The sequence below is a fragment of the Ammospiza caudacuta genome, chromosome 5 (genome assembly GCF_027887145.1).
Source record: "Ammospiza caudacuta isolate bAmmCau1 chromosome 5, bAmmCau1.pri, whole genome shotgun sequence".
In the NCBI taxonomy this organism is placed as follows: Eukaryota; Metazoa; Chordata; class Aves; order Passeriformes; family Passerellidae; genus Ammospiza; species Ammospiza caudacuta.
In genome coordinates this window covers 4,857,522-4,870,574 of record NC_080597.1, presented here as the reverse complement: position 1 = coordinate 4,870,574, position 13,053 = coordinate 4,857,522, and the positions used below count along the sequence as shown (strand labels likewise).

At 43.2% G+C, this 13,053-nt stretch overlaps 1 protein-coding gene across 2 annotated transcripts in view; it reads left to right on the top strand.

Annotated features, from left to right (window-relative positions):
• The first annotated feature begins 993 nt into the window (after window positions 1-993).
• BCL2L13 (BCL2 like 13) overlaps window positions 994-13,053 on the top strand; it is a 38,935-nt gene continuing 26,875 nt past the window's right edge. The window contains exons 1-2 of one of the 2 annotated variants that reach the window (XM_058804822.1): window positions 994-1,145; window positions 7,166-7,332. In XM_058804822.1, coding sequence (XP_058660805.1) covers window positions 7,203-7,332 — 130 coding nt within the window. In that variant the 5' untranslated portion in view covers window positions 994-1,145; window positions 7,166-7,202. Of the gene's footprint in view, window positions 1,146-7,165; window positions 7,333-10,068; window positions 10,103-13,053 lie in introns of those variants that run through there. The other variant, XM_058804824.1, reaches the window with a different exon arrangement.

The window sequence follows — 13,053 nt, the reverse complement described above, 5'->3', positions numbered from 1 at the left end:
AAGGCCGCTTTGTGCTGGCAGCAGGGAGAAGCAGAAAGATGCAGGAAACAGCCGGACAAGGGGAGGGCAAGGAGGGCCTGGCAGCAGTGCTCTTACTGCTACTGTTCTTCTCTTTACGGCAAAATTCAAACAAACTTCATAATTAGTAAATTACGGCAAAACTCAAAGAAACTTCAAATTCAAACAAGCTTCAAAATGTCTAATAGTATTGGTTTGTTCTAATCGGCAGGAGGTTTCCGCTTCCACTCTGCAGGAACATTTTGTGGAAAAGACAAAATCATTCCCCTACAAATCACTGTCAAATGTGGTATTTGTCACATCCATGCTTCTTCCTGATTTATTTCCATTTCCTTTTTTTTTCTGTGTTTTTTTTTTTTTTTCCTGCGTGGAAAAGCTTATTATAAAACTCTGTAACTTTGCTGTCTTTTCATATTGCCTTTATAATGCTGGAAACCAGCCTGTACTTTGGGTCTGGGGAACGCTTCACTATTACTTCAGGCACCATCTAAATGATATTGAAACCAGGTTTTAATAAAAAAAAAATATATATATATATAACAGCAAATGATAATGATGTCTCTTATTGTAAAATAAATATTGCTAAATAAATACAGTTGGAATTATATCCAGGCTCTGTTTATTTTCTGTGCGCCCCTTGCCTTGTCGGGGGGGGGCGTTTGGGACTCTGACCCACCGAACCCACACGTGCAGCCGCGAGACGCGGAGGTCAGGGCGGCAGGAACTGCCCTGCCAAGGGCTCCTGTTGCTCCGAATCCACGAGGAAACGGGACAGGCTGGCACAAGCCCCGCTCCCCACGTTTATTCCCGGCGCCGGAGGCTCCGTGACCGCCGCCCGCCGCTCCCGCCCGGCCCCGCCCCGTCACGTGCGGCGGGCGGAGCCCCCGCCCGGCCCCGCCCCCTCCCCGGCGCGAGCCGTGACGCGCGGCACGCGCCGCGCCGCGCCCCGCGCGCTCCTGCCCCCGCCCCCTCCATCATGGCGGCGGCGGCGGCGGCAAATTAGGGCAGAGCCCGCGCACCGGGCGCGCTCCCGCCTCCCCCCCTCCCCTCCTCACCGCCCCCGGCGGGAGCGACCCGGCAGCTGCGGCCGCTCCTCCACCTCCAGTTCCTCCCCGCGGCGCCCGCAGGTGAGGAAACGGGCGTGGGAGCGGGCGGGCTGGCTGTTGATTTATTTTTGTTTGTTTTGTTTATTTATTTCTTTCCCTGTCTGTCTGCGTTTACTCATTGATTCAAAGGTGGTGGGGGAGCGGGGACCGGCGGCTGGGCGCGCTCCCGCCGCCCTCCCGCGCGCACCCCCGGCCGTGAGTCGGGGGGGGCGCGCGTCGCGGCGGGGGCGCGGCGGGGGCAGGCGCGCCCCCTGGCGGCCGGTGCCGCGGCCGAGGGACGCGCGGACCCCCGGGACACCCCCGGGACACCCCCGGGACACCCCCGGGACACCCCCGGAGCCGCGGGCCGCGGTGGCGAGGCGGCCGTGCCAGGCTCCCGTCGGCGGCTCCCCCGCTGCAGGGGCCGCGGCAGCGCGCAGGCTGCGAGTCCCGCGCGGCGCCGCCGGTGACTCATCCCGCCGCCGTGCCCGCCCGCCCGCCCGGGTATAAATAAATCTCTCATTCATCGCCGTAGTAACTGAGGGGCTCACGCTGCTCTCCCGCCGGCGGCTCCGGCGCCGCTGAAACTTGGAAGGGATTTTTTTCGGCTCCTCAAACCCAAACAGGCGCGTTAAGGCAGAAAGTGAATGGGAATGGAGCTCGTTAATGAAAGCTGTGCTTGTCATAATTTAATGCTGTGGTGAGATGGTTTGAAGCTGCGAAGGATTGAGGACCTTTGTAGTGGATAACTCATACAGCTTTTGCTTTTCTTCCTAAAAGAGAAATCACCCCGTTTGCCTAGAGTGCTCACCTAATTGCATTTCTGTCAGAGGTCAGCTACAGCCACTGTCCAGACAAAGAACAATTATGTTTTCCAGTATTTCTATCCATTAAGTGCCACCAGAGGATCAGTAGTGGCTGCAGTATTGATTCATTTCCAGTAGGAACTGACATGTTTGAACTGAGTAGCTCTCAGTTTATTATAAACAATCTCTTAGTCATACCCTCATACCCAGTTGGAAAAGTACTCTGGAGAATTTATCTCCCAAGCTGATCACAACTGGATGCTTTGGATAGCCCTGCCTGTTATGGGAAGTGTTTTCAGAGACAAACTGCTGCAAGGTTTAACTAGCCTACACATGCAAGTCTCACCCAAAATCCCCGCATCTGGTAAGGCTGCAGAGTGCCTGAATATTTTCCATCTTGTTGATACGGGGTGTGGCTCTGTAGACCTGCAACTCCTTGAAATTGGGCACGTTTGGTGAAGGGCACCGAGGCTGTAGATGCAGCTGAGCCGAGCGTGGCTGCCTGTTGCAGAGACTGATGGCAGGAAGACGACCCAAACCGTGAGCATATCGAGGTCAGGAGGCCCTAAAGATGATGTGAGCTGCAGTGCTGCCATCCTGCTGCTTGGCTGAGCGCTTGCTGGCCGGAGCTGTGGCAATAATTCAGCAGGAGGAATTCCGCCACAGCAGCTCACAGGGTGACTGGGTTTGTGGCTGGCGAGTGAGGCTCTAGGTGGGGAATGCAGCTCTGGAGTGATCCATTTTGGAGTGGGAGCTGAGGGCTGTGGTGCTGCTGTTTGGAAAGAGCTCTGGCAGCGCTGCTGTTTCTGAAATCCGTAGGTGACATTGTTTGTAAGAACCAGCTGAGCTGCTCGGGGCAGCCGAGCAGTGATGTTGCATTTTGGGGTTTGGATGATGCAAGCAAACGCATCTTGATGCACAGTGGGGTTTTACAGATACGGACTCAAACACAGCCCGGCCTCGTGGCTGGAGATTATATTCCCTGTATTCATTGGTAGGCTGGTGCTGCCCATTATCCAATTTATAACTCTGCTGTGGATTAGGACGTGACAGATGGGGAAATGTCAGTCCTGCTGCAACTCCTGCTCTCAGGTCGCTTGAGCAGCTCAGCCCACATGAAACAAGTGACAGCAGGGCCGGAGGAGTGACAGGCTAAGTCAGCTTCAACAGGTAGAGCCTTCTGTCTCCCAAGGGTGCAGGAACTGGGAAAGGTGGTTGTATTTTTTTTTATTTTTTTTTTTGTAGGGAGTAATTGGTAATAATGTTATAATGTTGATCTCTGTAGTTTTTTAAGGACAGTATTCCTGCAGAGGTCTTGTTAAACCTGAAGCAGCCCTCTTGCCCTGGCTCTGAGACTTGGGGAGTCTGCGTAGCTACTTATTTCCTCTGCTCCGTTGCATCTCCTGTACAAGCTTGTCATTTTAAACACTTTCTGGACTCTTCCATTTTGCTCCTTTAGTGGAGAGTTCTCTTTCCTCTGATCTGGTCTCTCAAGCTGTGTGTCCTTTTTCAATCCCCCTCATTCCTGAAAAATGGCCTTTTCTGAGATATTTACAGGATCTGAGTCAATATTTCTGTGTTTGTCTTTGTAAACAAAACCAGTCATTCTCAATCCTAAGGGAGTCATTCAGTTTCTGTGCTGTGGGCTTCTCTCAAAGGAAAATCAGTGATTCTGAAGTGCTGTTCCACTCATGACATTCTTTTATGTGAATTTGAAGATTTCTTCCATTCAAGTTCTTAAGTCTCCTTTCTCATTTCATTATAAAACTGCCTTTCAAAATGTATCCACTGAGGTAATTTTTTTTTATCATTCTTTCCCCAGGGAAACATTAGCCACTATTTAAATAAGCAGTGGTCTCATTCTCTCTCTGTTTTTTTCCCCTCCTCCCCTGAGAAGTGCTGAGCTGTGATTTTCATGAATTAGGCCTCCCTGTTGCACTGTGCTGTTTTGGATATCATGCTTGTTTTCGTCAACTTTTTTTTTTTATTTCATTTTCTGCATTGATTTGGAATTATATTTTGAAGAATAATCTCTATTATATATTCAGACTTGTTCTTTGGTCCACAGCACAGTTTCTGGATGTCTCTGGACCATCTGTCAGGCTGATTTTTTTCAGGAGAGATCAGTTCAGGTTGTCTGGAAGGGCTCCCATTCACTGTGTAGGCATTGTGAGAAGCATTTTGATTTCAGGACTGTGGATCTCTACTGAACAAACCAGAACTGAAACAGGCTGGGGAGCTTTTGCTTTTTGGAGAATGGCACCTTTCCCACCTGGTGATGTCAACATGTGATGTGTGGTGACTGCAGATCTGAAGAGCAGATCTATTGTTAAAGGATCATTAAGTCTTCAGAGCAGTTTGGTTTTTTTTTTCAGATCTTCTTGCTCTATAAAAATGTCAATTTTGGAAGAGGCTCAAAGCTGTGGTTCTTCTGTGCTGTGATTCCTTAGGTGTGGATTCCTTAGGATGTGCTGCCTGTGGAGCACTCTGGGATGGAAGAGGCAGCATAGATGAAATGTTGACTCCAAGTTCATTGTTTCCTTTGTATGTAATTTGCTGATTTGGTTCAAGCTGCAGCGAAGACTCAACCCAACCTTTCTGGTAAAGGCTTTCAGGCATTTTTAAATACATGGAGCAAGAGGCGGGGCTGCCATAGTATGGTCTTCAACAGAGAGCCCATTTCTGTTTTCAGTACTGAATGGGTTTCAGAAACTAGAGTTTCTAAAGAGAATAGCCAGCCAATTTTACAGCGCTTATTTTCCTTTTACAGCTTTTAGTTTGGTGGTAAATTTTTCTTTGCCAAGCTACCTACTCCCACAGCAACCATGCCATAGCACAGTTCTGGTTCTGTTTATCCTCAGTTACCAGTGTGCAACTGCTGTTAATCTGAATTCCTTCTCAGGGAGGAGGGATTAGAAGTTAGCCCAGGCATCTTGAACATCTAGACAGGCAAGTGCTTTTCTTTTGCTTTCTTGGTTGTTTATTATTTATTATTATTATTATTATTATTAAACTTGAGGCTTCATTTGCAGATTGGTTTTGGAACCTGATTCTTTCTTTTAGTCCCAAGGCATTTCCAGTGCAATCCATAACTCTCTTGAGAGGGTCCAATTTCTCTTCCTTGTATTTAGCATTTTGCTCATTCTAACTGCTTTAAACTTTAAACTTGATAAAAAAATCTTCTTCTAAATGTAACTGTGTCCCACATTACTAAATTATCTGGCTCTTTCAGTGCCTGTTCAGTAGCTGTTCTGTAGCACAATCTTCTTGTGTGCTTTTCATTTACACATCTGTTCTGGTGGCCAAGAATTGGCCACTGCTTGTTTGGGAATGACTCTTTGAAGTCCTGGGGAACTCAACTTGAAGAGTTTGTCAGAAACCCCTAGATAGCATTATTTGATCCATTAAGTTGGAAGTAGTTATCCAGACTTGGCCAAACAAAACCAGCTAAAACATGTTGATTAATCTCAAACATCCTTTTCATCTCTTGCATGGCTTTTTCTCCACTTCCATGTTGTTGTTTGAGATTTTACTTTTTACTGTGTCGTTTTTGATTTCTCTCTACCTTAGTTTTTCCTGCAGGTCTTATTTGGATATTTGAAAAAAGCAACAAAACAATTAGAGTGAAACAGGGAGGAGTTTTTTGGCCAGATGTTGCTGTTAGGTGTGGATTTCTGGTTTATACTTAATAACATCTGGGTGAGAAATCCAGGACAAACAACCATCTGTTCTTCCAATCCCTACAATGAATGTGGAATTCTCTCTGTTGACCATATGTTTTCCATTGCTGTTGGAACACTAAAATTAATTTGAGGCGATTTTGGTCACTTTTTCTCTTACAATTTTTGGGCATCACAGTAGCCAATCTGAGAAAGCAGAGAAAATATTGATGGGAGGCTTTGGGAAAGGGAGACTCCTCAGAACTTGCCTTTTTACCATGTGTGGTGGTTAAGGAAATGTTCAGAATCTGTCAAAACATGAGACTAATGGTCTCTTTCTAACTTCCATAAAAATCCATAGGCTCTGAGCCCTGACTTGCACTTCCAAGCATGGGATTTATTTTCTATGGGGTGAACTCCAGCTGTTTTGTTCTTGTAACAGCAAAGAATTAAGAAAGCTGTGGAAAACTGACCCATCCAGTTGACAATTTCCCTCCACCCTACTGAGGCTTGCTTCATCTTGTTTTTGGGCTACACTTTCAGCTCCAGGTGTAAACTCAAAATCTAATATAGAACTTGATCAAAATGAATTAAATGCCACAAATATTGGGAAAAATTAACTGTGAAACCTACTGTCATTGAAAAAGCATCAGTACACCTCTGACCAATGTGTTTAAATGGAACCACCAAACAATGGGTGAGCATTTTAGTCAAGGAAATGAACAGCTGGACTCTGCAGAGATTAGAGGATGGCTCCTCTTAAGTTTAACAGTCCTGCACATATAAGCAATTAAAACACGATTTCAGCTAACAGAAAAACACTTGCCTGGTCTCTAACAACTTCTGTCCTTTTCAAGTTTGTGACTTCGACTTCTAAGCTGCTTGTAGAATTGAAGGTCAACCTTCTATACACATCTGTGGGTGCAAAAAGTGCAGTTTTTTATTAGTCCACGACCCAAGGAAATTATAGACTCAGGATAATTCTAATTCTAAATGCAACTTTTTCATGTGAATGATATAATAGACTCAATAGTCCAGATTATTTAAAAAAAAAAAAATCAGAAAATAGACACGCCTTTACTATCATAATGAAAATTCTTCTATATTATATACACATTTTTTACAAGGAACAATTTTTGATAATTCTGTTTTGGGGCAATGGATAGCCCAAAAAATAAAACTCTGCAGCCACACCAACTTCACAAAAACCTTGTGCTGAGGGACTGCTCATTTTGCTTGCATGGGAGTGTGGCCGTGGCAGGTCACCAATTTTTGATAATTCTGTTTCAGGGCAATGGGTAGCCCAAATAAATCGCTGCAGCCACACCAACATCACAAAAACCTGTGCTAGGGACTGCTCCTTTTGCTTGCATGGTTGTGTGACTGTGGCAGGCAGGAGTGGGAAATGCCACTGCTGGCAGCAGGCAGGAGCTGCACTGAGGCACAGCTGGGCTTACTCCGCATGGTTCTTATTAAAATAAGAATGCAAAAACCTGGATATTGCTTCAGGATTGTTACATAATTCCCTGTTACGTGTGGGTTCATGACCTGTTGCAGCCTTCTAACCCAACCAAACCCCTTTTCTGTCCCCTGACAGCCCTCCTGGCTCCCCCGAGCGCAGCGCAGCCACCCCGATGGCGTCCGCTACTGCCGTGCCTGTAGGATTTCACTATGAAACCAAATACGTAGTGCTCAGCTACCTGGGCCTTCTAGCACAGGAGAAGCCACAGGAGCATCCTCCTCCTCCTCCTCCTCCAACTCAAGGTAATATTTGCATATTCATCTCTAGCCATTTCTGTGTGCAGCTGGGTTCGCAATTAGTTCCTGGGGTGTTTCTGCAGGTGTGCAGAGCATTAGCCTGATGTTCGGTGCAGTGAATCTCTTGGTTTGTTCAGTGAAAAATGAATAAATTCCAGTTTAAAGATGTGAGATGCTGATGGAAACAAAGCTGTTTGTGTGTCGATTAATGTTTTAATTTGAGCTATGCCAGGGCTGGTTGGTGTTTAGGAAGCAAATAAGTGGTTTTAGTTGTGCCTTGAGGCTAGGATATATATCACCTTGGGTTGATGTACATTACATTTGTTGAGCCAGCATGAGAATTTCAGCCCATGCTTGCTATTTTTTTGGGACACAAGTGGAAGTAAGCAGGGGTGAGGTGATGTTTACTGGCATAAACTGAGGGGTGTCTTGAGCAACCTCCTGTGCTAAATAGTTTTGCCCTATTGCACTGAGGCTGCTGTTGTTGTCACTCAGGGCTGGTGCAGAGATGTGGCCTATGCTACTTGTGTTTATTTTTTTTTTATTTATTTATGCAAAGTCAAGGACTGCAGATATTTCTTCCAGGACAGGTTTATGGATAAAAGAGAATAAATACATAAATAGAAGGCAGAATAAAAGAAGTTTGGTAGATTGTGTTTCACACAAAGCTAGGAGGTAAAACTGTTTTTTATTTTGTGGTGGCAAGCACTTAAGCAATGTTGTTTGTCAGGACTGCATGGGTGACTTGTCATTTCTTAATGATGTTTTAGTCACTATTAGTTCTGTGATTCAGAGCTTATTCTGATGAAAGGAGACTTTAAAAAAGCCCAAACCAAACAGAGACAGTCTTCAGAATCTTTGTTTTCTTTGAACAACCATTTAATAATGCATATGCTGTCACTTACTGAACTTACCTGTCATCAAGTGAGAAATTCCTGAAAAGAAAGACTGCAACAAGGCTATCACAGAAGTGCTCTTCTGTTTGGTAGTTAATCACATAGCACATGCTGGTTATATTATATATAATTCATTAAATTATTGTTATGTAATTAGTAAACTGTAATTCATAAATACCTTTGTGTATTTAAGGTATGTTTGCTACTTCCACTTTGTCTGCCTCTGTGGTCCCTGAAAGGAGAGGCACCTTAGCTGTTTCATAAAACCCTTTGTTGAAAAATGTGCTTATTTTAGCAATGACATCTCATTCTGAACATCCCACCCATTTATAACTGGGCTGTAACTGGAAATGTATAGAGTACATATAAAGGTTCAATGCATGAGAGTCTGCTTTGTTCTAGAAATAGATTCAGAAAGGGAAATGCTAGTCTTAAAGCTTTTAAAAATGATTTGGCTGTAGTTACCTTTGAAGCATTTGCAAATTGAGGTGAAACCTTTCGTTTTCAGAATCAGTTGATTCTCATTACTGGAACCTCTAAACTTCTAATCTGAATTACAGAAGTATATTTAAACTTTCTAAAGAGGAAGCTACAAATCCTTAAATGAAAATTTTGTAGTGACTTAAGATTTTACTTCTCAGATATTGTTTAGATGTGTTAGCTTGTGTCACAGCAGCCTGTAGTTTGATTTACTACTAAAATACTCTAAAGCATTCATACTTTACAACTTCTGAAGAGGAAATCTTCCTACATTTTCCCCAGCTCATTTACCAAACCAGACAGTGACCACAAGGTCTCCTCTCCTGCTTATGTTTCACTTTAATTAGGTCTGTCTTTCAGTGGTTTTGCTGCTTTCTGATCAAAGCCTTGGGATTAAATAATTTTGCCTTACTTTTAATTTGCCAATTTGTTTCTCACTCTGTTTTGTAATGCTTTGAATGGACTTCAGGCTGTATTGAACTAAGCAAATGCTTTATCAGGATTTGTTTCATTCTTTCCTAACTCACTTTTCCTGGTGGTGCTTTTCTGCCTTCCATGCTTCTGAGAGGTTTCTTTTGTCTGCTAGCTACATTTTAAAAATCCCTTTTCCTACATTTGCTCACCTTGCTTGTAATGAAGCAGTGTTTGAGGTGCACTGCCGGGCTGTGTGTGGTTATTTCAGAGTGCTGTGTGCATCCCCACTGTCTGTTAGCAGTTCATATACCCAGTGAGTATCTCCTGGTTGTTTGGCACCTGGCTGATGCCTGCTGGCTGTAATCTGCAGTCCCCAGGAGGGGAGCACAGCCCATAATGGATATTTCCTGCCCTGCCTAATGCACTGCTGGGAGGTGTAGCTGGGTGTTGCAGTCCCCAGCGTGGGCTGAGAAACCTGGTGAGAATGAGAGATGGGAAAGCTGGGAAATGGAAATGAACTGGAATCCCATCTTGAGGAGGAGACTTCTGGGTTTGGTGACAGACACAGAAGGGGTAACAGGAGCACAGCATTCCTGCCTGTCAGTGTGGTTTCCAAGCACTGTCATCAGTTGTTAATTCAACACTTGGAGTGATCCCAGATTCCTTCCATTGTAGAATTCTGTGGCACTTCAGAATGCTGGTCAGGAGTCTTTGTACTCTATGGCTGAACACCATTGATTTGTGAATTGAGAGGATTCCAATTAAAAACACCTGTCTTTAATCTTACTTTGCTTTGATTTGGATATTGTACTGACAGACCTTCCATGGGAAGCAATGAAGCGGCAATTTTACCTACTGCCTGTTTCCTTTCCACTTGCAGAACAAACTCCTGCATTTTGTGTTCCATTCATACGAGGCCTTGACTAAAGTTTGCAGCACTTTCTCTTAATTTATTTTTCTCTGATCCAAATAAGACTGTACTCCTGGTAAGTTTTCTGAATCATATTCAGTGTAATGCATGAAGACAAGTTTCAGCTTGCCCTGGTGGAGTTGAGCTCCCTGTGTACCTGAGAGGGAGAGTGAGGGACTCCTCTAGAGGGCAGTTCAGCTCAGGATCCCAGTTCCAGCCACCTTGTGTCACCACTGGAGCATCTTCTGCCTTTCCACTGCATGTGTACCAAACGTGGGAGATGAGGAAAACAGGTGCCCTAGGTGGTGGTAGGATTTCTGTATTTCCCTTGAGTCTCCTACCACAGCGTCCCAAATTTTGGTGAAGTTTTGACACTCCAGTTAAAGTAGAAGGTGTTTCTAGTGGGTCAAAACCACCTAGCCAAAAGTGATCCTTCCCAATTGGAGTGGCACTATATTATCTCTGCCAGAGCTGCCTCTGTTACCATCTTCTGCTTCTGTTTTCCTGCATTTTGTACTAGTTTGTTGTTTTTTTTTTTTCTGGTGTACATCTTTGTTTCAAATACTGAGATAAGAATAACATTTTAAGATAGGTTGATAGATTTCCAGTTAAAACTTCTCATTGTTTGTAGGTCTAATATGCTTTCCAAGACTGATGATTTTTGGAGGGTTTTTTTTTCAGTGAATAGAAAATTCAGAGAAATTACATAGAAAATTACATTGCTGTGTTTCCTTTTGGGTCTCTTGGTTGGTTTTGTTCAAGAAGGATGGCTTCAATTGCAACCACTAAAATCACTTCTGGCTCCAAGCAAATAACGTTGATATAAATCAACACCTGATGAGGACTTGGAAATTTTGATTTTGCTATCTTCTTTTCAGCACAGGGACTGAAGAGAGAGCCATCCACAATAATCCAGACTCTTGAAGAAAAGACAGTTTTACTGGGCAAGCCAATCTTTAAACATTATAGCTCTATAGGGTTCTGTAATGGATTTCAGTGTCTCCAGAGGTAAATCCAGCAAATTTAACTGGCCAGTGCGTTGAGAGATTTTTCCCATTAGTTTTTCCAGAATAATGATTCTGCATAACAGTCCCTGCAGTTTATTTAAAGCAAAATCTATTAGCAGTATATTCTGTTATTTTTGGTAGGTGAACAAATCAGATAAATTGATAAAACACTCAGAGTAGCATCACCTGGGTAAGTCAATGTGCTTTGAGGCAACAGTGAGTACCTATATTTAAAATGTGTGGAAGCTCTCAGTACCTATATTTAAAATGTGTGGAAGCTCTCAGTTGTCTGTTCATTAGATTGTGCAGAGATGCTTTGTATTTTTTCAGAACTCTTTTCATACCTATCAGTACTGGTTCAGACACAGAAAATAATTATTAAGTATTGGAAAACATCTCTACACTTTTCCCCCTGAAGTCATTCTCATTACAGAAGCTTCCACTGTGCTGCAGTTGTTAGTATTACTAACTTTTCAAGTGAGTCAAAGTACTTTGGTTTTGTGATTCAATGTGTTTATATTACAAATGTTTCTTTATATTTTATCAAGGAGTGACTTTTGATGTATTTCTCTATTTTAATCTACTTCCCCATTGCTTTACACCATCCCTTGAGCTTGTGGCTATGACAAACACTGTGAAGAAAATTAGGTTTTCTGTGTTTTTCTTGACAGAGTGAAAAATCTTAAATAATCCCTTAATTTACAGAGCATCTGAAAGATTTATAGTCAGTGCCACTACTGCGTGGTGACATAGGTTAGCCAAGAGTTGAGCAAGGTTTTGAGTTTTACAGTTCCCCTGAGGTGCGTGCTATCCACAGCACTTCAATCCAGTTATGGTGCTCAATGTCCTTTTGGCCATTTATTGTCTTTTTGGAATTACCCTATGAAGTGCTGTATGTGGTTAGTGATTGAGCCATTTTCCTGGCTTCCCACACATGGTGCCCGCTGTTGGCTTGTAGGAAACTGAGTTTTTAGTTTGGTTTTGAGCTGTTTGGGCTGCAAAGATTCACATTGTAGGTCAGAGCAGTCCAGTTCGTGGTAATAAGGGAGTTATTACCTTAAATGAGGGAAGGAAAAGGAGCTTTTTGGGGTGTCAATTCCCACTTGATTAAGCTTCCTCTCTGCCCACAAAAAAAAAAGTGTTAATTGGCAATATCTTGTATCTTTTTAATATTTTAGACTTTTTCAGTTTCTTTTAAGCTGAGCATTCTTAGGGTTTCTAAAGAGCTTCTTTTAAACATTTCTTAAATCAAGGGCAACATCCATGTGTGGCAGTCCATGGTCTGCAGTTTGCTGGTGTAATGGATGTATTTTCATTAAAGGAAACAAATAAATACATTTGTAAAGAGATTTTGTATATCTTTGTAACTTTTCAGAGCTTATGGTAATTTTAGAGTGTTACTTAATGTTTTAAAAAGTGTGAGATGTTAAACAAATATTACAGCCATGCTGAAAGTAAATTTTTATGTCAACTGGACAGAAGTTAATATAGAGACTTAGGAGAACTCAAAAATGAAGATATTGTTAAATTAAAATTACAAGCATGAAAGAAAAAAATCAGGAGCAATCTGTGACATCAGTGGCTTTCTTTTCCAATCATCCTTTGTTCCCTTGAACCAAAAAGGCAAAACATCTTTTCAGTCTCTCCTTATAGTCCCTGTTGTCCCTTGTTAGCTGAAATTTTGGCTCAAGCGCTGTAGAGTGAGAGGTGCAGACTCTGTAGCTCTGATGAATGACTTCCATCCCTCCTCCTCCTGAGATCAACCCTGGCAAACAGGTTACTCTTTATTGTTACTGAGCTCCTGGAGTTTTGCTGAAGTATCACATTTGTTTTGTAGTCAGATGCTCCCTGATGCAGCACTTGATGGACTTTCACAACACATTTTCCTCTGCTCTTTAAGTTACTTCCAGATACCCGAAACCCAAAATCTCAACAGGAACATAATTGTGCCAAAGTGAACATTTATTCCATAAATAGAAAGTAGAATGCAGTAACTTGGTTGTGTAAGAGCATGTAACAG